The 22,907-nt window shown below is 37.0% G+C and overlaps 1 protein-coding gene across 1 annotated transcript in view; it reads right to left on the reverse strand.

The window, feature by feature from the left end:
• Positions 1-22,907, reverse strand: part of UBE3C (ubiquitin protein ligase E3C) — a 74,394-nt gene that overhangs the window by 50,875 nt on the left and 612 nt on the right. The window contains exons 2-10 of the mRNA XM_027686852.1: positions 12,437-12,490; positions 10,262-10,336; positions 9,453-9,599; positions 8,576-8,691; positions 6,956-7,113; positions 4,729-4,882; positions 3,728-3,948; positions 3,294-3,448; positions 1,088-1,275 (exon numbers count right to left, since the gene is read on the reverse strand). Of these exons, the coding sequence (XP_027542653.1) occupies positions 1,088-1,275; positions 3,294-3,448; positions 3,728-3,948; positions 4,729-4,882; positions 6,956-7,113; positions 8,576-8,691; positions 9,453-9,599; positions 10,262-10,336; positions 12,437-12,490 (1,268 nt within the window). The remainder of the gene's footprint in view (positions 1-1,087; positions 1,276-3,293; positions 3,449-3,727; positions 3,949-4,728; positions 4,883-6,955; positions 7,114-8,575; positions 8,692-9,452; positions 9,600-10,261; positions 10,337-12,436; positions 12,491-22,907) is intronic.

The raw sequence follows: 22,907 nt of genomic DNA on the forward strand, positions 1-22,907 counted from the left end.
ACTCCTGAAAGTATCCAATGTTTTAAATAGCTTTTTATCACAAATAATTGCAAAGACCCAATATGGCTTCTCAGGAAATAGATGCCATACTCATACAATTAAAGTTCTGTGACTTCTTTATTCATTAAACACCCTTTTCCACACAGTTCACCAGAAAACCTCAAGTCAAAGCAGTGATGCATTTAAGCTCAGTAATTACTATCCAAGGCAATGTACTACGAGCAACAATAAAGCAGGCACACTAATTCAAGTAGTGCTATGATCTTCAGGTCTCACATCCTGCTCTAATGCAATTAGTCTACAAAGAACTAATTACCCTAATCGAGCAATCACAGTTTCACTGACATCTTACTTCCTCCAACAGCTATAAACACCACTGGGCTAAGATAGCACCTAATTAGTTTTCTGTATCACTGTTTACAATGCAGTTTGAATTATGTTTACAACATTCCCTAAATACTTACTTTACTACCAGCAACTACATACTTACTCAAAACTACTTGCACCAGAACAGTGTTAATACTTATACATCTCAGGCCGATAATAAAAAGGTGAAAAATCTCCCATTGTTCTGACATTCGTAGCTTGCAATCTTTGTAAAAGAATACAAGTGAACACGTCCTTTATCTCCATCTCAGGTGCCAAAGCCCTTTCCAAACTACAATGATTTTCAATAGCTAGGAATTGTTTTAATTTGTAGCAAGATATTTTGGCTATGAAGAGCTAAGAGAACAAGTTGGTTTCAGTGCTCAGCGAGATACTGTGGAATCCACAGCACTGAATGTTTTAAAAACAAACTACACCAATTTCTACTAGAATTACACTCAACACTGCCTCTGACAAGGGAACAGATAACATCCTTCCAAGAATCTTGAGAGGGCACAATGAACAACAAGAAAAATAAGAAACAAAGAATCCACTCTTTGGTTTGTGGAGAATTAAGATTTACATTCCAAAAATTTAACTTATTTCAGCTGGTCATAAAAGAAAACACAGAAAAAGCCCCACAAGGTATTTAAAACAAGCCTATCTAATAAAACCAATTTCAGATGTATTACGGTTCAAGATCACTATTATTTATACTTGCCTGACTTTTGGCACCATCATTCGGTGTTGTACCATTAGTGTGTGGCAGATTGATGCCATCAGGGTAAAGACCTCCTCACTGGCTGAGTCTCTCCAAACCATGTTCAGTAGAGTGTTTGTCTGCTGCTTCGTATCCAATTTCTTTAGACACTCCTCAGTTATGTACTGAACTGATATTCTCCCATCACCCTACAAACACATCAAAGAAAGGTTTGTTTTTAATTTTTTTTAAAATGATCAAGCATCCTCTTTTTGATAAAAAATAATATTTCCAAATTTTACTAGAACATGAAGTTTTCTTGTACAATAAATACAATGGAATCACATATGTATATCCCATTCTTAAAAGTATCAGACCCAAGAGTCATCTTAAACCCCTGGGCAGGCAACTGATGGGTTGTGGTATCCATCTTTCACTTAATACCGGAATACTGACTTTAATGTAAGTATGTTCTGCAACACTTGGATACAATAAGGAAAAATCATTTACTGCCATAAAATATGTGAACAATCATCTCTTCCCACTGACATCAGTTAGCATTGGACATGAAATCCAGAAATGGATGTTGACTGTAAATTCCTTTACAAACAGTATTTCACATTCATAATCCATGGGTTAACAAACAGCAACAAACTTCAGCGTGGTCAACACATGTCTGAGTAGTCCCAGAAGTGTGCCAAGAGGAATGTTTTCTGTTGGCATAGAGCTGAGTCAAGCTCAACATTTTCTTTTCCTTATTTCCTATCTTTATCTTGCCCCCAACTGAGCAAAGCAGTCTGGCTTCTTGAAAGACACAAGTTAACCAACTCTAAATTTTTAAGAAAGAGGGGTTCCCCACCCACCCATCTTTTTTTTCTAAGACAAGCATGTATGAAAATACAGAATACATAAAAAATTCACAGGAGAAGCATACAAAAACATATTGCAATAAATAGTATTATTTATTCAAAGTACTCCTCAGAGCAGACGTTTTTCTAATTTACAAATTAGTGTAAGTTATCTGTGAACAGAAATTTATGCTTTGTTTTTACCTTATCAGCTCTTAAACATTACAAATCTCTAAGCCACGAGTAGAATCTGCCAATATTTACATTGCATACAGTGTGTGTATCTGGCAAATTAAGTATTTTATTCATTCCCTCATCGTAAAGATTTTGGGGTATCAATAACACATGGCATCTAAAAACTCACAACTTTTAGGCTGCAAGTGTTCCCCAGCAGCACAGCTCTTCCTTATAGGTTACTCTCAAAATCAATGTCTCAAAAATGCTGCATCTTTCAGAAACGTACATCACCTTCCATGAAATGTAAGTGGGCATTATAGGAACAGTATCTCTTAGAAGAGCTGGTATGCTTTTGCTTTCAACACATAACCAAGAAGCCTTAGAATGCCTGAGACAAAAATCCAGAATTCCCAGCTTGTTGTGGGGGAGTAAAATAATCTCAATTGGTTTTTTTTAATGAACCCTAAATATGGTGAAATTTTACATATTCTACAAGAAAAGCCTGCACATTCCACAAGTCCTTTGAATGGCAGCATCTTCTGGAAGATTGTTGAATCTACATCTAACTTTGGTTGTTCAAAGCCCTGACACAATTATTAGGAGGTTAAAGTTAGAACAGATTTATTCTACTGCAGGAAGTTTAAACTACAGTGAAAAAGTTCTATTTATAGCACAGTCTCTATACATTATTACACAAAGCAGGTGTTTCCCCTTTGAAGGCTTTTGAGTAAGCAGATATACACAGAGCTAATTCCACAGGGTAAAGCCTATAGTTGAACTGGTAGTATTTCCAAGAAAAAAAAGAAGAAAAGGAAGAAAATACTAAGTTGGAATATCAGGCTTCTGTGTTTCCTGATATCTTAGCATCATCATGGAATTAAAGAATAGACAGAGTAAAAATTCTCTGTAAAATACAAATTTAAAGAAGGTAAGTTTAAACCCTTATTTTTTAAATAAAATTCTGTCCTTCAGCAGACACACTATCTGTAGTTTAAGACCTCTTATTATAGTAAAGGGTTTGTTTTTAATGTAAGCAACAAGTTTCATTTCCTTACAGTGAACAGTCATCTATTTTCAAGGAGAAAACATGCTCCCTTCTACACATAGCTAGAAAAATAAAGGACTTAAGAGTGATCATGTTTTTCCCTATCTGTGCTACTGCCATAATACAAATTCTTTCAAAGAAATTCTGTACTGCTTACCGGCGTGGTTGTCATTTTACTGATCTCTTCATCCTCATCTTCAGAATCACTGTTTGCATCCTGACAGTTTGTACCAGCAGCAGACACAGGCAGCTGAGAGAGAAAAGTTTGGAGTACCCTCAAATACACAAGAAGTCCTTCCTCTGAAAGGGATCCTACAGCATGTACATTGAAAGAAAAGATCATCAGCCAGATCACACCAAACTATAAAACATGTTTTACCAGAAATACCTCACCAAAACAATTATGCCAAATCTTATCAAATCAGTGCATTTTTTACCGAAAAAGGTAAGAATAGGAAATAAAACAGATCTCTCCAACACTTTTCTCCACAAGCTGTCCTTTTTACTTGGCAACGAACCATGTCATGGAAATGCATAATGTATTAACTCCAATATGAAACAAACAATGAACTGGCCACTCAGCCTGCTCACCCAAATATGTTTCTCCAACTGTTAACACAAAGTAGAAAAGCCACGGGGCTTGATCACTTCCTCTTGAACATCCACCTTCTGTTAATAATAGTGCATTCAGAAAGAGTTCATAAGGGAAAATGGTCTGCACGTCAGCAAGCGCTGGAATGATGAAATGGAATATCTGATCTGTAAAAGGTGCTGCCAGAAACTCCTCTGTGAAGGCTGCAAAAATCTGCTGCCTGAAAAGAAGAAAAATTGTTGTTGTGGAAAACGTAGGCAAAATTTCCCACAATGATACACAGGGAATAACAGATCAATTTGCAAGTTTGCACACATCCACCAAGAAGGCTGCAAAGGTGTGCTCCATTAATCCTGACCTAGTACACCAAATTTCTCAGATTTCTCAAAAATTAGCTCCTTACATTAAATCCTTTTCCTGATGATCTTACATGTAATTTTATCCCCTAAATTTTTCATGAACTCACAAAAAACTATTTTGACATTGTTTATAATATCAAAAAAAAAACAAAAAGCACAATTAATCTTTACACAAATTTCTTCTTTAACACAAAACACTATTGTATGTGATACAACCAGAGTTTGATTTCTGTTCCCTTTGTCTACATACCTGACTCTTTCTGCTTGTAACCTGACTTAGTTACTTCTCTCCATAAACCTCAGCTCAACTGTCACAAAGTTCCTTTTAACTCTAAAATTCTTTTCACCTGCCCTTAGCTGCATCTTTGCTCTCATCTAAGCTTTTCCACACCTGTGTTCCTATATATGAAGATACCTGCTATTCTCTGTGCTGTTTATTGTAACAATCAGCATTTTACTACCTTTTTCTTAAATGAAACTACATTGTTTCACTGATGTACAGCATTACCAAAAGATCATCACTATTGCAAATAAATCAACAAACTGCACTGAAAGAATGGCTGGACACTCAACAACAACAAACCACGCACCTCTGACTATAGCAAATAAGTACAGAAATATCTAATATGATCTTTATTTACCTTGCACCTTCTGGACAGGAGCTATATGTAAAGTGCAATGGCTTCAGAACATTCTCCAGAAGTATTTTTGCAATAGGGACACGAGAAACATCAGAATACTCAATACTCGAGGGAAGCTTATTGTTAATTAACAAATAAAGCGACTTGTAGTAGCCTGCAAGTAAGAAAAATCACTTTTAAAATACAGTATTGGTTTTCTATTTTTCCATATAAGACAACTTATACCTAACATTGACTTAAAAAACACTTTACAATTCATTGTATGAAGCTTGACTTAGGAAGACATTTTACAATAGTCTAAGTCATATTCACATAATTAACGGGCTATATCAGCAACCTCTTTGGAAATATCCCATCGTAAAATCATTCATAGAGATCAACATTCAGAGTCACTCTGATTTTCAAAGACCAATGAACTCTTGCTGATGAAATGAATAATTTGATTTTTTTAAATAATGAGCCATGAAAAAGATGTTCTCTTCTCCTTTAAGTGACTGGAGTCACATTCTATCCTTCCACTCTTCCAGAAATGACAAATTTTCCCCTCTACTCCGAAGCATGACTGTATCATACAGGTAAGAGTCCTGCTGGCAGAATGTCTCAATTCTAGGGCCACCTCGCCTCAGCAGACTGAAGAATACAATCACTGTTTCCAAAACAGGGCTCTCAGACAGTAATAAAATGCATTACACCATAAAGACATGTGTAGAGGGTAATTTGTATTTGTCTCACTGAAGTACAAATGGAAACACATGATTTCGTTCTTCTTAAAGCAACTTCCCCTTGCTCAATGAACTCCTAAACTAAAACCCAGGTCTCACAACTACAGGAACCACCTGTAAATGTAATAAATAAGTGTCACATCATCGAAAGTCCAGTCTAAGACCCTTTGTTGGGGACCACCTAACTTGGCATACAATGCAACAGGCAGGAAGTCCCTATAAAGGAATAACTCAGCAATGCTGACAAGAGACATGTGGAAGACAAATTATAGGCAAAAACATATACTAATAAAAGCTGATGACAGATTCTTTGCAAATTAAGCATAATAAATGATTTGGAGACAGAACATTTGTAGCTGCAAAAAATGCTTCTTTTTGTTTTCATTTGAAGTCATCAGAAAGCTACATTTTAGTAAAAAATTAATGATTCTGTGATCTTAATAACTTTCATGTACCAGTTGTGAGAATTCATATACTAAAAGAACAAATATATGCATTTTGGAAGATATATTTATTATATAACAAGTTAATGAGACAAACACAAATACTTCTATAGTTTTTGCTATGCCAGGGTGAGTAAAATAAATGTGCTACAATAAGAGTAATTATTTTTCTCATAGTGACTTGAACATATAGTAGTTAAAACCAAATCCTTAGTAACAGGATAAGATAGTCTAGTCTACTGAATGTACTGTAAAACTTATATAGAATTATTCCAACAACTAACAGACTGGAAGGTGCTCTTTCTGCATTTTACACCAACGAGGCTGGATCTGAGATATTTATTTCAAAACATTTTTGTTTTTTCTCCCCATCCACAAGTTTTGCAAACTCTACTGTATCAGAAAGGCAAATTATTTTTTTGGACACTCCCAGAATAATAAAGTTTCTTTGAGACAAAACATAATTTTGGTGCTAACTACACAATTCATTAACTTTCAGTATGTTTGCACAGGTGTAACTCACTGCAGTTTAGCAAACAATATAAATCAAAGCCAGGTCACCATCTCTTTGGCTAAGGTGTCTCTGGTGTCGGCAGGATGAAAAGGTAATGCCAATTTAGAATAATAATGAATAGTAATATTTGTAGAGAACAGTACTGCAACACAATGACTAACTTTTACAAAACTAAAGCTTAGATCTGCCACAGTGTGTGCATGTCTCCATGGGAAACTGTGTGTGTGTGTAAACAGCTACTGGATTAAAACTTTTGTTAGGCAATATCCACCTACTCTCAAAATCTGTTGTAAACGTCTGTATAAGTACCTTGATAGAATATTCAATTTATAAACAGAATTTCTAAAGAAATCAAGCAATAATTTCTCAAGCAGTGATCTCATTACAAGTACAGTGTCCATTTAGTATATAGGTTAGTGTATGCAGCACTTCATTCATCGTCTCTGTGGTTAAGGCAAAAATGTGATTAAACAACGTGGTCTTCAGGTGTTACACATTCTGTTTAATTTCTGAGTATTTCCTAGAACTTCTAGTTCCTATCTACTCACCTTTTTGAACCATGTAGTGCAAAATTTGTTCAATTAATGATGTCACATAGCTGACATCTTGTAAAACAGGCAAATACGTATTCTCAGATGAAAATACCTCAAGCATTCTCATAGGAAGTGCAACATTCAGACTGTCATCATTGCAATTCTGCAATAGCCTATAAATGAAATTAAATGAAAATTATTCAACAAGATATTTCTCTTATTTCACCACAAGCATATGTACAATGATTTAAAACTAAAATTACAAAAAACCTTTCACATTCACCTTTAGTTAACTTATTTCTACGTGGTTTCCAACTGTTCTCAGTAGTTTAGCTACATCTTTTTGTTACAATATAACTCCTGATTTTAGGGTTTCTATGAATATGGCACTCTACCTGTAAATCCTATTAAATCCTACTAAATTCTCTCAATGATTTGCAAGTTTGGAGGTCTACTGCATGAACTAGAAGAGAAGCAAAGGATAATTCATGTTTTTCCACAAAGATATAATAAAAGCCTCAGAGCAATATGGGCTGGGAACAAATGCTAGGGAACATCATATGCATGACTAACACAATATGACATCCTTGATTACAGACTGAAATACTAAAAATCCCATCCTTTTAACAACTGTTGCTTACGTAACAACTATCACTGACCACAGAAATGAGGAAGATTAAGAGCCTGTCTAGAATTCAAAGCATATTTAGTGTGAGATGTGTATAGGCAGAGTCATCCTAACAATGTGTTTTCTTCCCCATCCACATTAATAGCTGCATTTACAAAAGCACAATTTCAACTGTAGTGAAAATGTACAGTTCAATGCAGTGAAACCACAGCTGTGTCCCACTGCACATGGACTTTGAAGCCCACCACTCAAGTCTTCTTTAGTCTCTGGTGTCACTGTTTATCATACAGTATACACACGCATAAGAACACAAGGTTCAGTGCCTTAAATGAAACAATTTTCTAAAATAAAAAATTATTTTAAAGCTCTGGATAATATAACTAGTTCCTATTATTGATAAGAACAAATACATTGTTTTCTAAACCTAGGGTTTGGTGCCAGATATTCAAGTCACCTTAATAGATTTACCTTCCTGTGATCCTCACACTGTAAATAATAAATGCAAAGCTGAAGCCAGTAATGTAACTGATTAATATGCCTTTGTAACTTCTTAATATGCCCTAAATTCCAAAAAAAGGGTGAGGAAAGGCATCTTAGATAATATTAGTATTGGAACAACGTGTATCGAAAGCATATCCTCAAAACACAAGCGTAACTCAGATAATAACTTCAAAACACTATCAGTTCCCAAGAAAACCTGGTTTCCACAAATATTGCTAATGAAAACAATTAAGAGCATCCTTAAGGATCCTTTACTTAAGCCTATCCTAGGAGAGCACCCCTTAAGCACGTGCTGAACTTGAAAGCCAACAGAGCTTAAGAACATTCCACTGTTCAACATAGGGACAAGCATCCAATACCACAGCCCACACACATAGTAAACAGTCCTCTCCATAAAATAAAGTTACATTTAATACTTCACCTGCTGCAAAAAGAAACAAAGAAGTGCCCAGCATAATTTCTGAACACTTTTTACATAGTAGAACATAGAAAAAAAAAGAATTTACCTGCAACACAGCCCCAACAGTCTTTTTATTTGGAATAAGCAAGTAAGTCTGTCTGGACCATCCAACTGCTTAACAAACTGAGAACTCTGTTTAATTAAATTCTGACACATCCATACCTGCAACAAGATACACACAAGTTTACTGTTTTGCCTACTGCAACTCAGACAGTAATATTTCAGTGCTGTTGTAGATACCTTTGGAGGACTTATAAAACACAAACTCAGACTGAATCATGTTCAGAGGAGAAAAAAACCCCACTGTTACACAACATAATCTATATGACTGCTAATACTAAACTGTCGAAGTTAAGACTGAATTACACTTACAAATAACTTTACTCTTAGAATGAAGTTATCTGTTAATTTTTTTTAATAAATAGCCATATTTCTTTAATGTCCATTATCAATAGCCACTATGAATCATATTAACTCATACACTTGGGAAGTTGGCAGTGACTCTGCAATTGATATGCCAGCATTATTCAACAGTGAAAAAAAAAAAATCACCCAAACACCTTAGGAATGACCAGGGGGCTAAGTGGAAAATATGGTTTAAAAATTAAAATTTTAATAGAAGTATATTATTTTTAAAAAACTAATGTGAATAATATGCATAGGATTCTTCAGGCTTCATTTCACATATTTTGTGCACATGTATGTGCACGCACTTCTAAAATCTGATTTTAAGTTATTGTGCTTAAATGAAAAACAGCAGAGTGCAGACCAGCAAAAGCCTGAACTCTTAAAAAAAGAACTCTTAAATTAATTTAAGTGGACAAAGGCTTTTTTGCATCCCTTCAAAATCTTTTAAGTAAAAGACTACTTTAACAGTGCAAGACACACAAGTACTATGGATCAAGGTCTGTAACAGTACTCACCAAACGCTTCGAATCTTCATTCTGTCGATAGAAAAAGAGTAACTGACGGACCAGAAGAGTCAAATTAGCTCCATTAGCAGTGGAAAAGGTTCCTCCAGATTGGGCCAAATTAGCACAGCGATCAAATTCACTTCTTTGGATGGAGTACTTAAAAATAAAACATGCATCAATACATCAATAATGGCTATGATTTAAAAGAGAGATGCAAAATTTTTAAACCTTCGTTTCAGCTTCCCATCCAAAGAGGTTGCAAAGTAGTAAAACAGAGACAACACATGGTATCACAGTTCCATTCTGTAATTCAGAAGGTACACATGCAACAAATTTGTTCCTTATCAAGAGCATCGCATCAAACATTTTAATCTACTTAAATTAGAGAATTTAAACAGATAAAGTTCTCTCTTAGAAGAATCTACCCAATGGCAGCTTAGAAAGAACAACTTTTTTACTCTACCACCTTAGCCGTACTGGGAAAAAAAATTAAAAGCTCCACTGGTGTGTGAAAGCTCAATATCTAATGGTTTTCATCTGTTTTAATCAGCTAAAAAAACATTGCATGATCCCACTGAGGTCCAGCCACATCCACGCTTTGCAGAACATACATCTGTCTACTAAAATATTGAGTTTCACATGAAAATGTCAAGAGGGGAATAAAGAATTTCCACTTAGTGGAATATATACTCAAAAAGATTTTTCAATCAAATTATTTACACTCAAAAAGATTTTTCAATCAAATTATTTATTACTAGAAAGTCTCATTTTCAGCAAAACTGTTTAACATCTTTCTAAATAAATACATAAGTACTGACTTGATGTTTTCTGTCTCTGTACCCTCTTACAAATGACTGGATGATTATTGCATTTTTCAGCCTCCGCCTTTCTTCCTGTAAAACAAAGCAAGAAAACTGAAATCAACATTGTGGGACTGACTCTAATTTCTACCATTTTACCAAAAATATTTGTATTCAAAAGTATTTTGTTTAATGAAAATTAAGCAGCAATCATTAGTTAAATTAAGTATTTTAACGTTTGTATCCAATACACATAGATCAGTGGGAATGCTTTTTAACTTTTTAAGGGCAAATTTACCACTCAGATTGCAAAAGAATTTTTAATACTCAGTATGTAATACTATAAAAATCAAAATAAACATCTTATTATTTTGTATCACATTATTATTAATGTGATTTTATAAGACAAAGTTTTAATACTATGTTGAAGAATGTTGAAGAATTCATCAAATTCTATGACAGCTTTCCTCTTTCTGCATAGATCAGCTAACACTGAAGACCCACTTATTTGTTTTCATTCCAACAATATAAAATTATTATGATGCTGGCACAGTTAAGATGCGGGGAAAACAAACACAAAAAATCAGTTACTTGGAGACAGTATCTCTGTCAAAAGGAAAATGAAGCTTAAAGCTTTAAGCTCAGGAGCACAATATGGAAATTAATGAAAATTGCTACTCTCTTCTTCAAACCAGACATATCAAGTGAGTACTTTTTATGATGTGTCTTCCTCAGTAGCTGGAAAGAGTAGGTAAAATCATTCCTTTACAATGTCTCACTTTCTGAGGAACTGAAAGCCAGCTTGCTTGAGGAGCTATGGGAAGAGCACTCGGAGGGTTCCCTGACAGCACCCTCAGCATATCCCATCACAGTAAATATCTGCGGGAAGTGGCTTCTGTAATTATGTTTCTAACAACGTCCATATAGATTCTTAGGGGACAAAAGAGGGAAGTAAATAGTTGCTCATGAACCCAAAGCTACAAAGCAGTGGTTGAGGAAGGAAAAGTACAAGAACTGAGAAGCCTCCTTTAAAATGAGAAATTTTAACCCAATCAATCCTTGAACTACAATAAGCCTCTAATTCTGAGGGCCACCAAGCAAAACAAAACACAGAAATGTTTTCCTAAATTTCATTAAAATACACTTACGAAAGTGCACACAAACCTTCAACTCACAAAACCTTGATTTCTAATTTATTGTCGCATAAAGACACATCCAACTTAAGAACATAACCTGAAGTGACCGAGAAACACCAGACAAAATTGCTATTTAAGGTCTATTTCATTTTTCTTGGAAACCCTGGCTCCTAAAGCAACTTCTCTGCATAAGCATATACTCAGAGACTGTAATTAAATCTAAAGCATTGACCAAAATCAAAATTTTGATAGGCCAAAGGCTGTATTTCTCTCCAAAGTATCTACAGTAAAAGTGCAATCAGGAGAGAGTTTCAATTACAGCGAGGCAGTGTCTCTTCATAACCATAATGTAAGGTTCAACTAAAACACAGATATGTTCTCCTTTTCTCTAGGTATGGGATTTATCTCAGAATACATAATTGTCAATTAGCGACCTGTAATTGCAAAGGTTTTAAATCTGAGGTCACTGCTAAGATTCTGCTACAGGTAGTTTTTAAAAATCCATAACTGATTTTATTCTCAGAGGAGCCATTCATTTCGTGAGAATGTGCCACAGAAAATCGCTGTGTGCACACGTGTACAAATACAGATGTGAGTAAATTGCCTCTGCACTGGCTTTGCAGAAGACAGAATTAAGCAACTGAATGTATGGAAAAAAGTCTGTGAACCACAAAGACTTTTTACATACGTTGATAAGGACTCGTTGATCATAAATTTGATGCACAACACAGAATTCTGAACTAGCTGGTGAAATCCTAGTAGTTTCATACTTAAACTTGGTCCATAATTATACACCCATGTTGGGAAGAAAAAAAAAGCAGTTAATTGTGCTCAGAAACTGAGGAGCCATTGCAGAACTTGTGCTTAATCTAGCAAGCGTCAAACACACCTTTAAGGGTTTTGCCAATTGGAGCATGCTAGAAGACTACACAGAACTTGCAAACTGAAACAAAACATTCCTGAACTAAGTATAAATGGCAGCAGAAGTACTTTGCACTGCAAATTTTACATCAAATTAAAATCCAGTGGGCATGCAAACGCTTACAGGCTACTTTACCTCTCGTTTTCTCCTTTCTTCCTGAGTCCGATGCAGGAGAGAAGCCTTTTCTTCCTGTAAGACACAAACAAAGACACTTTTGCATTTTCATTCAAACACCATTCAGCTGCCTTTGTGACATTTAATGTAGACTTCACTTCAGGGATTATTCATAATACATAAAACAATGGAGAAAAGTAGGTGTTAATCATTTTTCTTGCTTACAAACAGGAAATGCAGCCCTCTCAAAAGAACAGTGATGGAGGGAAGCTCTACCCTTATGAAAAGGGACAGGCAAACAGCAGCAAACTGTACTGATCTCTGTCCAGGTTTGTGTTCTCAGCATCCCAAGAACCTCAGCAGACATCACCTATTTAGAGATGACAAAGTAAGGTCCCAATCCCACCAGCCAGTACCAAATGTCCGAGTGTTTTCCTTGCCTGGAGCGCACCCAGGTGCCTACAGCAAGTTGTGGCATGTTCTAAGCAATCACATCCTGTCCCAAGGCCCTATACTTTTGTCTAACTTGCACAAAAGCACGAAGCTCTTATATTTACTTATCCTTTTCCTCGAAATTTGTCCAGGAAAGGTGTCAAGAGAGACACATAAGTGGCAGGATTTTTTTCTTTCAAAATTGTGAACTCTTCACCTAAATTAAGGAGAGAAACTGAAACTTTCAGGGCAGCGATCTCTCCAACAGTGAAAAAGAAAAGAATACTTAAGTATTCGTGAGGCCTCAAAGAACAATACCATTACAACAGAAAAACCTGTGCATTAGCTTTTAAACCACAATCATAAATCAGTACACATGGATTACAACATATCAACAAAGCTTTATCTGCAAGAATCTCTTACTGGATGGTTCTGTGTAATTTCCAAGAAAATATAAAAAATAATTCAATTTTGATGAAGAGCATTCAGCTCCCACTGCAGACAAGAGCTGAAAGTACTATGGCACCTTACCAAATCCAGACTAAAATACACAACAGATTTAAGGAAACTATTTTCTTTTTTTGCCACTGTGACACATATAATTACTTCCTTTTTCTCCCTATGCCCGTATTAGCCTAGAGAAGTTGAGAAATAAAACACACTCAAGCTGAAAATGTGTTATATTTGAATGCATAAAAATCAATTTGAAGTTGGCAAACAAATGTTTATAAAATACTGAACCACATCTGAAACAACTGTGCTGGAATACTTTCAATGTCTTCCAGCAGTTACAAAAACTGATGACAAAACTCTTCTGCATTTCTTTTTAGCTGATACAGAGGAAGCAAAGTCATGATTCTCTTAGTTTCTTCAGGATAGAAAATATTCGTAACACAGACCACTGAGAGAGTGAAAACCACATGTAAAAACAGGAATTTGAAGTTGGTTTTGTATCTCAGATCATTTACTGGAGCAAGCCTAAGGAAAATATCCCACAAGAAGGTTAACCATATTTTCCTCTAAAGATGGTATTTCTGGCCAAAGACACCACTAACTGCAGCTACTGCCCTCTAAAGACAGGGTTTTTTCCATGTGTTAAACCCAGTATAAACAAACCATAACAAAATCCATACATGAGATGATGTTTCTCCACTCAAGCAGTAGGAAAGGCACCAGGTCTACTTGGTAACATGAGGCAAGAGGGTCTGACCTCATACACACACGAAAAAAGACAAAATAACGTACTAAACTAAGAAATAGCTTCAGAACTTTTTCAACAGCTGATATCCAAGGCAATAAAGTTGTCAGTAAAGTGCCCCTATTTAGAACTGATCGTTCTGCAGAAGCACCATGTAAAGAGAGAACTGAAAGAAAAGGCAGACCACCACATAGAAAAAGGAAGACAAATTTCTGCACGTAAGTGGAGAAGAGAGTGGTACAAAACACCCCAAACAAACCCAGTAAATGCAAGTGATTGTTAGACAAAGGAAAATAAGTGGCCAAAGGGCTTATCAGAAACAAGCAATTTTAAAGCACTTGAAGAACAAGGGAGATATAACAGGGTAGGATATGCACTTAGTATGATGCACTTAGTGCATCACCAGCTTTGCACTGATCAGGAACTGGGTCTCTGAAGAAAGCACTCTTTAAACCAAACCACTCTTAAGAAACTAACAAAAGTTCAAGTTTTCAGTCAGTCACATATTTGCTTTGAGTACCTGTAAAGAAAAACACCAACTTGTTAAAGCATAAATTAAATACAATAGAGGAACTGTCCTAAGACAATAAAATATTCAAGTAAGTAAATCCCACCTTTAACAACTATTAAGGGTGTCCTGGTTAGAACGGCTGGGACCAATTCATCCCTGGATGGGTGTAACCCAAAACTGTGTATTCTATACCCTCCATGCCATTTCCCAAAAAACTGCTGTCAGTAGAGGCCTGCAAGGTGGGAAGATGTTCCTGTACCCTTTTATGGAATTCCCTGCTCTGATATCCTTATATGGAATCCCCCGCTCTGATACCCTTATATGGAAGAGGGACTGAGCATCCACATGCCCTTTTATGGAATTCCCTACTCTGAGGGAGGGACTGAGCACTCCCGCCTGAACTGGAGAGTATATAACTGGGAGTTTCAGAGCCTTGAGACCCTCTCGTGGGACCCAGAGGAAGACAGCAGACCACCGCTGCTCCCAACCAGGCTGAGACCACCACCCTCAACTGGACTGCAATCACCACTTCTGACCAGACTGCAGCAGCTCTCCCACCAGCAGGTTTATCCCCTCTCCCTTGGTTAAAACCAATTGTCTGTCTGTATAATTGTACTTATTGCATTATTTTAATAAATTGTTATTCTGACTTATAAATCTCTCTTTTGAATTGAGTTCATTTTCCCTTGCTGGTTAACTTTTAAACCAGCACAAAGGGTCAAATAATACTGTTGTTCTTGTTCACACAATACGCACAGATCATGACTATGGTTAAAGATTATATTTAAATGAAATCCAAGAGAAATATATCTCCTTTGGAGTTATTAAACCAAACTGGAATACAGTCTCTTCAGAAATTAAAAAGTAACAGTACATGTGCAACAGAAAAAAACCTGCTGTGGGAAAGACAGGAGAAGAACTATGAAACAATCTTCTTCACCTACAAGGGCCATTCTAACAAAATTATTTCTTTTGACAGCTCGATGCACAGTCTTCTCTGAAATCCTCCCTCAATTCCTCCTTAACAACCAGCACCATGGAAAAGAGTCAAACTCAGCAGCTGTTGCTCTCTGTTGTTTGTGAATGTATGGCCAGTCTTCGCGAACGAAGATTTTTGGGAAAGGTCTTTTACCTTTCAAGCCTGCGCAATGGATTTTTTAGGTGAGACACAGCATGCGCTGAACTGAGCCCACCCTTTAATCCTAAGGTTCATCTGCCGGGGCCAAGCAAGCTTGGACAATGGCAGTGAGGTCCTCAGGACGTAGGTTTGTTTAGAGTGACCTTCTCATAGATGGATGGCCTCACAGGGCTAACGAGCTCCATCTGCCCGGGGGACCGGGAATCGAACCTGGGTCGCAGCGGTGAGAGTGCCGCATCCTAATGACAACAGCATTAAGGGTGAGTGGTGCACGTTTGAGAACTCCCACCCATCCCGTCACTGACTGCTCCAGCACCTCTTCCTGCCTGTCAACAGCCAGAGCTACTCATGGAAGGAGATGGTCTGACATTAAGTCCATACGATCACACCCGGCTCACTCCTACTCCCCACCTGCCTTGCCTCACTCCTGTGGTAGTCATGCCATCTTCCTTCTTCACCTGCCAGACAGGCAGATGACAGGTATGGAGTCTAACATCAGGTATGGAGTCTAACATCAGGTATCTACCTATCAAGGTAGGCAGACAGACAATTTAGGGTGAATGAAGCATGAGCTTGTCTTGACTCCTTCAACCTTCAATCAAAAGGAGTGAAAAGCCACTTACTAAATCACAGTCCTGACACTTTTTATGATGTCTTCAACCTTCAGGAGCTTGTCCTCCCCAGTGCAGAGCAGGGAATACACTGTTGGTGACTTTCATGCAACATTTAGTGCCTTCCTAGCAGTCCCTTTCCCACCTTCTGCTTTCTCCAACAGAAGATATTGGTAAAGACAGCCAACCTCAGGCACTCCCACGCAAGGTGCAGGACCATGAAAAGCCCAATCTGAGAAGTTTTCTACATCAAATGCGTGAGGCATCACACAAAGAAACAAGAAAGCAGAGAAACAGCATGCGACAGCAAAACACAATGTGGCATTACAGATAATGACTCAAAGGTTAAGACAGAAGGGGGAAAGAGGTGAAAACAAGGAAGCAGATGGAGGACGGTATATAGACAGGAAAACTTGTGACTGCCACCAAACAAATGTTAAGTAACATTTGAAGTGTTCCTCTGCACATCAGGACATGTACATATGTACCCTACTACTCATCACAGCAAAGTTCGGAGTGGCACCACTGCTGTAACAGAGCAGCTGATGAGAACAGTCACATACAGCGTAACAATGTCAATGTCCGTGCTACAAAAACACCAATTAAATCCATAATGAAAAAAAACTGAACTGTTTTCTTGTCCTCGTTTTGCTGAAATATACTCTTTGTTTGCAAAAACGTGTCTACAGAACCCCTAGCTTTTACATATCCCAGACAAAGCCTGAATAAAGTACACAAATATACAAATTATTCTTTTCATCCTGCATGTTAGCACTTTGCCTTGAGAGTGATAAACTTTCAGCCCTCTTGGCTTAAAATAAAGGTTCAGAAAAACAAAATGTATATATAATTAAATCTTTTCAAACAATTCTAGCATTTGTCGACTCTTTTAAAATCTGAAATTGAACACTTCTGGACAGCCATGTAAATCAAGCAAATAAACAGCTCCAAGCAAATAAATTTAAAACCTAAATATGCCAAATACAAAGATGAAACTGAATAATTATTTTAAGGTACTGGCTACCCACTGACTACATTTAAAAAAAAAATAACAATAACACACTCAAGCAAAAAATAAATATTATTAATAAATGGTTGATATTTATTTTTAAACAATCAGGACTTATTTGAGTTAGTTAGTTGAGAATGCTTTCTATTTAACATTACAATAGATCATGCAAAGTACAAGGCATGACTTTTTATGCAATTTACTTGGAAAAACAAATAAGCACTTGATCTTTTAATTTTTGGGAACAATTATAAAAATTTGTATGGTTTTCATCTACAAAATGAGAAACATGAATTTAGTTTGAACCACATAACAAAAAGTAACAACTCCCAAAGTAAATGAAGTGACTTAAGCAATTTATGGAATAAAATTACTTTCAACACAAGTATTTAATAAATACACAAGTCCAATAAATTTGTAGAGAACCAATGTGGACACTGGGAGATGTTCCCCACCTTCTCAACAACGTTTCTATTTCCCAAAATTATTTTAGACAAGATGAATTCCAATTGTTTTTTTCTGAATAGTAAAAGAAATTTGCACTTTAAAAGACTTACAGTGTCTTCAACTGGACCTCAATTTAAACTCCATTGAACACGCCTGACTAAAACATGCTCCGCTGCTTGAAACATTCTGCTTTGAAACAGTTTGTGACTCTCCTAAATCATGATGTAAATAACCAGATATATGTTTATACATAGAGAAGACCATCTTCCAGAAGAAGATATTTTGAACTACACCCAGCAGGAGGCATTTGGCCAGGGAAAGCCCGACCTCATCGGAATAAACGTCACAGTGCTTGCTAGAAAACATCTCAGCATTTTGGCCAAAATTTTACTGTAGGATGTTGGGAGGATCTGGAACCACTTCTATCATGGTACCTAAAAAACCACACACAGTGGAACCAGGACTGGAAACAGGATGCTCCAGAGGCCAACTGATATGCAAACAAGTTGTTTTTATATTTACACTCAGTCTGTCTCTATTATGGTTTTTAAGGTGTGTATTGAACATGTAGTTGTACTTGAGCGACTTCTAGTGGGAAGTGTCCCTGTCCATGACAAAGGGGTTGGAACTAGGTGATCTTTCAGGTTCCTCCCAACCCAAACCATTCTATGACTTTTCACTTTCTCAGCAACAGGCAGGAAAAAAAAAATGTATTTATAAAAACGGCAACTTTGGTTTCGGATATGAAAAAATAACTCATAATTGAAAATAGCAGCACAATCACTGCTTTCAGCTAACTACAACTGCATCTTTCGTAGCTTCTTTGCAAATGAGGAAAATTTTAAATGTTACAGAGAGGAAAAAAATCCCCAAGAATCTAATATCCATTAAGTATATAGTTTCCTACTGACAGTCATTTTACAACATGATAGTCCCCTCATACTTCCACACCACAGATCTGAAATTCAGAAAGTATTTTAAGACTTAGGCTTTCACATTTCAACATTCTGGGCAAAACACAGTTTTGACTCAGAATGAGCTATGTACCTGTATAAGGATCTACGCCATGTGCTTTAAGGGGCAAAGGTTTTAGGGAGCAAAGCAGCGCAATTCTTTCCCACCATTCAAAAATAATCAGTGAATTTATAACTAGTCTAGAATTCCTGCACTATAAATCACTGGCATCATTTCAGTTCCATTGTGACATGGTGTAGGTTCAAATAAGTTATTACAAAACACTAATTCTTCTTTCCTGAAATTTTTAACAACTTTCCTCAGTCAGTAAGAGAGAAACAAAACTGGTTTTTAACTCTGCCCCATCATTGTTTATATCCTACAGACATCTACCATGACAAGCAATCCCAACCTTGGCAGATCTCTCCCCACCCTGGCAATCTTACAGCCTACTGCTTTTAAAACATTTTTATTCCACAAGGAGCTACTTCATGTGTAGAATACAGACAACAAAGAGCAAACAAGGTACTTCTGGAGTTCTACCTCTGCACTTCAGCTGAGAGCAGGGGGAAAAATACACAGGAATCTAATGCTTAGTGTAATGCTACTAGTTTAAGAAAGCGCATCAGTAGCTACTAGAATAAAATATAAACAATCTTTGTAAATTGAAGATGTCTGATTATTAAAAATGTTCATATTTTAAAATACAGATGGAGTCATCACTATTTGCTCATTAGTAAGCTTCCATGTGTTTCACAAGAAAAACCCCAAAATATAAAAAACCCCAAACTCAATGAAGTTGGTTTCACTTTCACTTTCAAGACAGTGCTAACTCATCTGTATTACAAATTCTGAAAAAGGAAGGTTTTTTTAAAATCATCTCATAATATACTATAATTTAAAAATCCTCTATTTTAAACAGTCTTGGAATTTATAAAAGCATGGTTTAGATATCTAAAGTGATACCATAAATTTGTCTTATTAATATTCTTTAAACCATTTTTTCTGTTAAAGACTTACAAGATGGCATTAAACACATTTCACAACGTAACCGAATGATATGGAATTACAGAGCCTCTTGAACATCCCTTAGGGATTCCCCTGCACAGATCCACTAAAGGATTGCTACCTTAATGCTAATAAAATTAATAAAGGAACACTAGGCCTGACTGTACCAAATCAATTGGTTAAACCAATTTTGTGCTATGACACCAAAAGTCCAAGTTCATGCTAAAACCAGTGAAACCTGCCAGCTGCCACCAGAAGGCACAGTGACACTCCCTCTTGCAGAAATACGTTCACTACACCGGACACAAAGGATGGGCCGGGAACCACCCAGGTAAAGGACCATCTGTTCCAGTCCCCTGCACAGTTGGGTTGGGTTTGTCCAATCTGAACTGCACCCCAAGCCAACTCTTCAGGCACAGCTCCCTATTTCCTGCCTCACACACCACAGACACTCAGCAGCCACAGCCTCTTAGGCAACAACTACTGTCCCGTACAAAAGGTCCACGAGTAACTCAAGACATTCCCGTATTGAACTCCAATAATAGTATTCACTTTTGGGAACTACTTGACTTCAGAAGTGAAACAATATGTTTTGCCAGATACAATGGACCTAAGTCTGAAATTATCTTTCGAAAAGCCTCATAAAGCAGAGAACTGTGTTTTGAAGGTGACAATAAGCCACCCCAAAAATGAAAGTAAATAAATAATAAAAGAACCACTAAAATTAACTTATCACATTGTAAATAAAATACTGTATCTACACCCTCAAATATACATACAACAGTTCAAATAGTCCAAATGAATCAGCAGATTCTTGAAAGTAGGTATGGAGGGAAATGTCCAAACACTGGCAATAGCACCTATATTTTTACATTTACTTACAATGCGATATTATAATGCTACAATAACATTCTTAAAGAATCAGTCACAAGGATAGTCATTTTGAGAAAGTTAATTTGCAACCCAGGACAACAACAAAAACAAGTGATACTTAAAAAGCACTTTTTTTGGCAAAAGATTTGGGTCGATTGATCCACAATTCAGACCATCACAACACACATGAACGCAGGACGTAAACAGTGGAAAACTGACCTGAAGCTCTGGTTTTGAAATCCAAAAATGCCATAAAAGTTAGTGATGAGAAGGCACAGTAGATTCAGTACCTCTCTAACTGCCACAGTGCCACAGGTCCCCAGTTATATTTTTATCCTTGTGCCTATACTGACAGAGCTTACTGACATCAGCCCCTTCTGAGGCCTAAGGAAATGCTACAGACACACTTGCGGTGTCAGCCAGGTGTCAACACGTGTGAGCCGTGACCAACACAGTTACTGTTTGCAGCTGCAGTTACACCAGCAAAGCCACACTTTCAATGGTCAGTTTTGCTGATCATTGTTTTGGTGTCGTCCTATTCACATCACACTCCACTGGCACCTTTAGCACTGACTGGCTCCTCAAAGGGGCGTCGCTTCTTCGTGCTGGGATGGGTTTGCTGATGTAGCTGTACCGGTGCAACAACAATTTGGGAAACTTCCCCAAACTGGGCAAAGAGTTTTTCTCAGCATTAAGCAGCCTGCATACAGATGCCACCACTATTTCCAAGTTGTGCTTTATTCCACCAAAGGAACCACAGTAGGCAGCACTAAGTATCCAGCTGACCACCAAAAGCGTGGCAGAGGTGCAGCGCTGGAACTATTCACTGTATCTTTCTAAAATTATACCCCATTTGGGAGGGGGCAAGTGCGCTTGTCAAAGATCTGGTGTTTTTTAGCATGTGCACAAAAAGCTGAAAGGAAACATTTTACAATTCAGCCTTCTGTAAAAATGAAGCCTATAGTTAAGAGAAACATGATCACAGGGAGCCTATGATGTGAAATAATGAGAAACTCGTGGAAACCACATAAACACCTCCCACACCAATCTCTGCTGTAGGATGTTTTAATAAAATTGCAGGTAAACTGCATTTGAGAAGTAATTTTTAGTACTGTTTAAATACATTATTTCACTAGTACTGTACACAGTTTCTTAAAATAAGCAACTATTTCAAGGGCACAATGTCCTTACAGCCATGATGCCCAAAGCTGTGTGTGACTGATTTGCATTGATGCAGCACAAGCACTTCAGTGAACCAATGTAAAATCATGAAGTCTGTGGCCCAGTCAGCATCAATCTGATCATGGAACATAATAACCTCTGTATTGTAGATAAAGATTATGCATCAATTTCAGTTTCCAATCCTTTACCTTTTAATATTTGCCCTCGGAAATTTATACCTCTATAACATTAATCAATTTGTCCCATACAATTAAAATAGGCTTAATTCTGACGAATTTTCATAATCAATAAGTGTAAAAGATGATGTTATGACAGTTGTTTACTTCTGTAGAAGGCAACGCATTCAGGAAGAAACACTATGAGCAAGTCAAAAGTTGTAAAGTACCTAAAGTGTACAGTTGAGAACCAGGGTGTGTTCTGCCAATTCCTGCTTCAGCTGGGGAATATTTATGGCATTTTGACTCATGTAGTGCCACTGTATGTAGCCTAATGAACAGAAATGTCATGAGATAAAGAGAAGATGAATCAGAGGAAAAGCTGCACAATTTAAATACAATTTTGTTACACATTCTCTTTGTGCTAAGACAATGTACCAAAATGCAAACTTCACTGTGATTTTAATATCACATAATGTAGTATTTTAGCCCACTTCTTAACTGTACTGCCAAATCTCAAAAGTTTCCAAGAACCAAACTCGCTTATAGTGCATAATAACGAAAATTTAAGACTTATTTTTATTCCATTAAAATTCAAAAATACTAACGAAAACACTCATTACCTTCCCACGCAGTCATCTCCAATGACAACATGGGGATCTTTATTTTCACACTGAATTAAAGTGACCCCTAGAGATCAGGTCACTCCTGAAAACACTTGGTCCTTTCCCCCGTTCCTCAGTCCTGTGCCCTTCAGTGCTTGACTAAACATCTGACTACCCTGTCCAATCAGCAAGACCTAAATAAACCATCCCGCTCCTTTTCCATCAGTAAATACCAGGAGATCCAATAGTCTGGTACGGCTGACAATTAACTGCTACTCACCCTGCACACGACAAACTGACTGAACGTAAACTTGACGGAGACCAACCCGGCAGCCCTGGCTCACGTGGATGAACCTCCCCCAGCAATTC

Source organism: Neopelma chrysocephalum, unplaced genomic scaffold (genome assembly GCF_003984885.1).
Source record: "Neopelma chrysocephalum unplaced genomic scaffold, ASM398488v2 Primary Assembly neopelma1_72, whole genome shotgun sequence".
Lineage (NCBI taxonomy): Eukaryota > Metazoa > Chordata > Aves > Passeriformes > Pipridae > Neopelma > Neopelma chrysocephalum.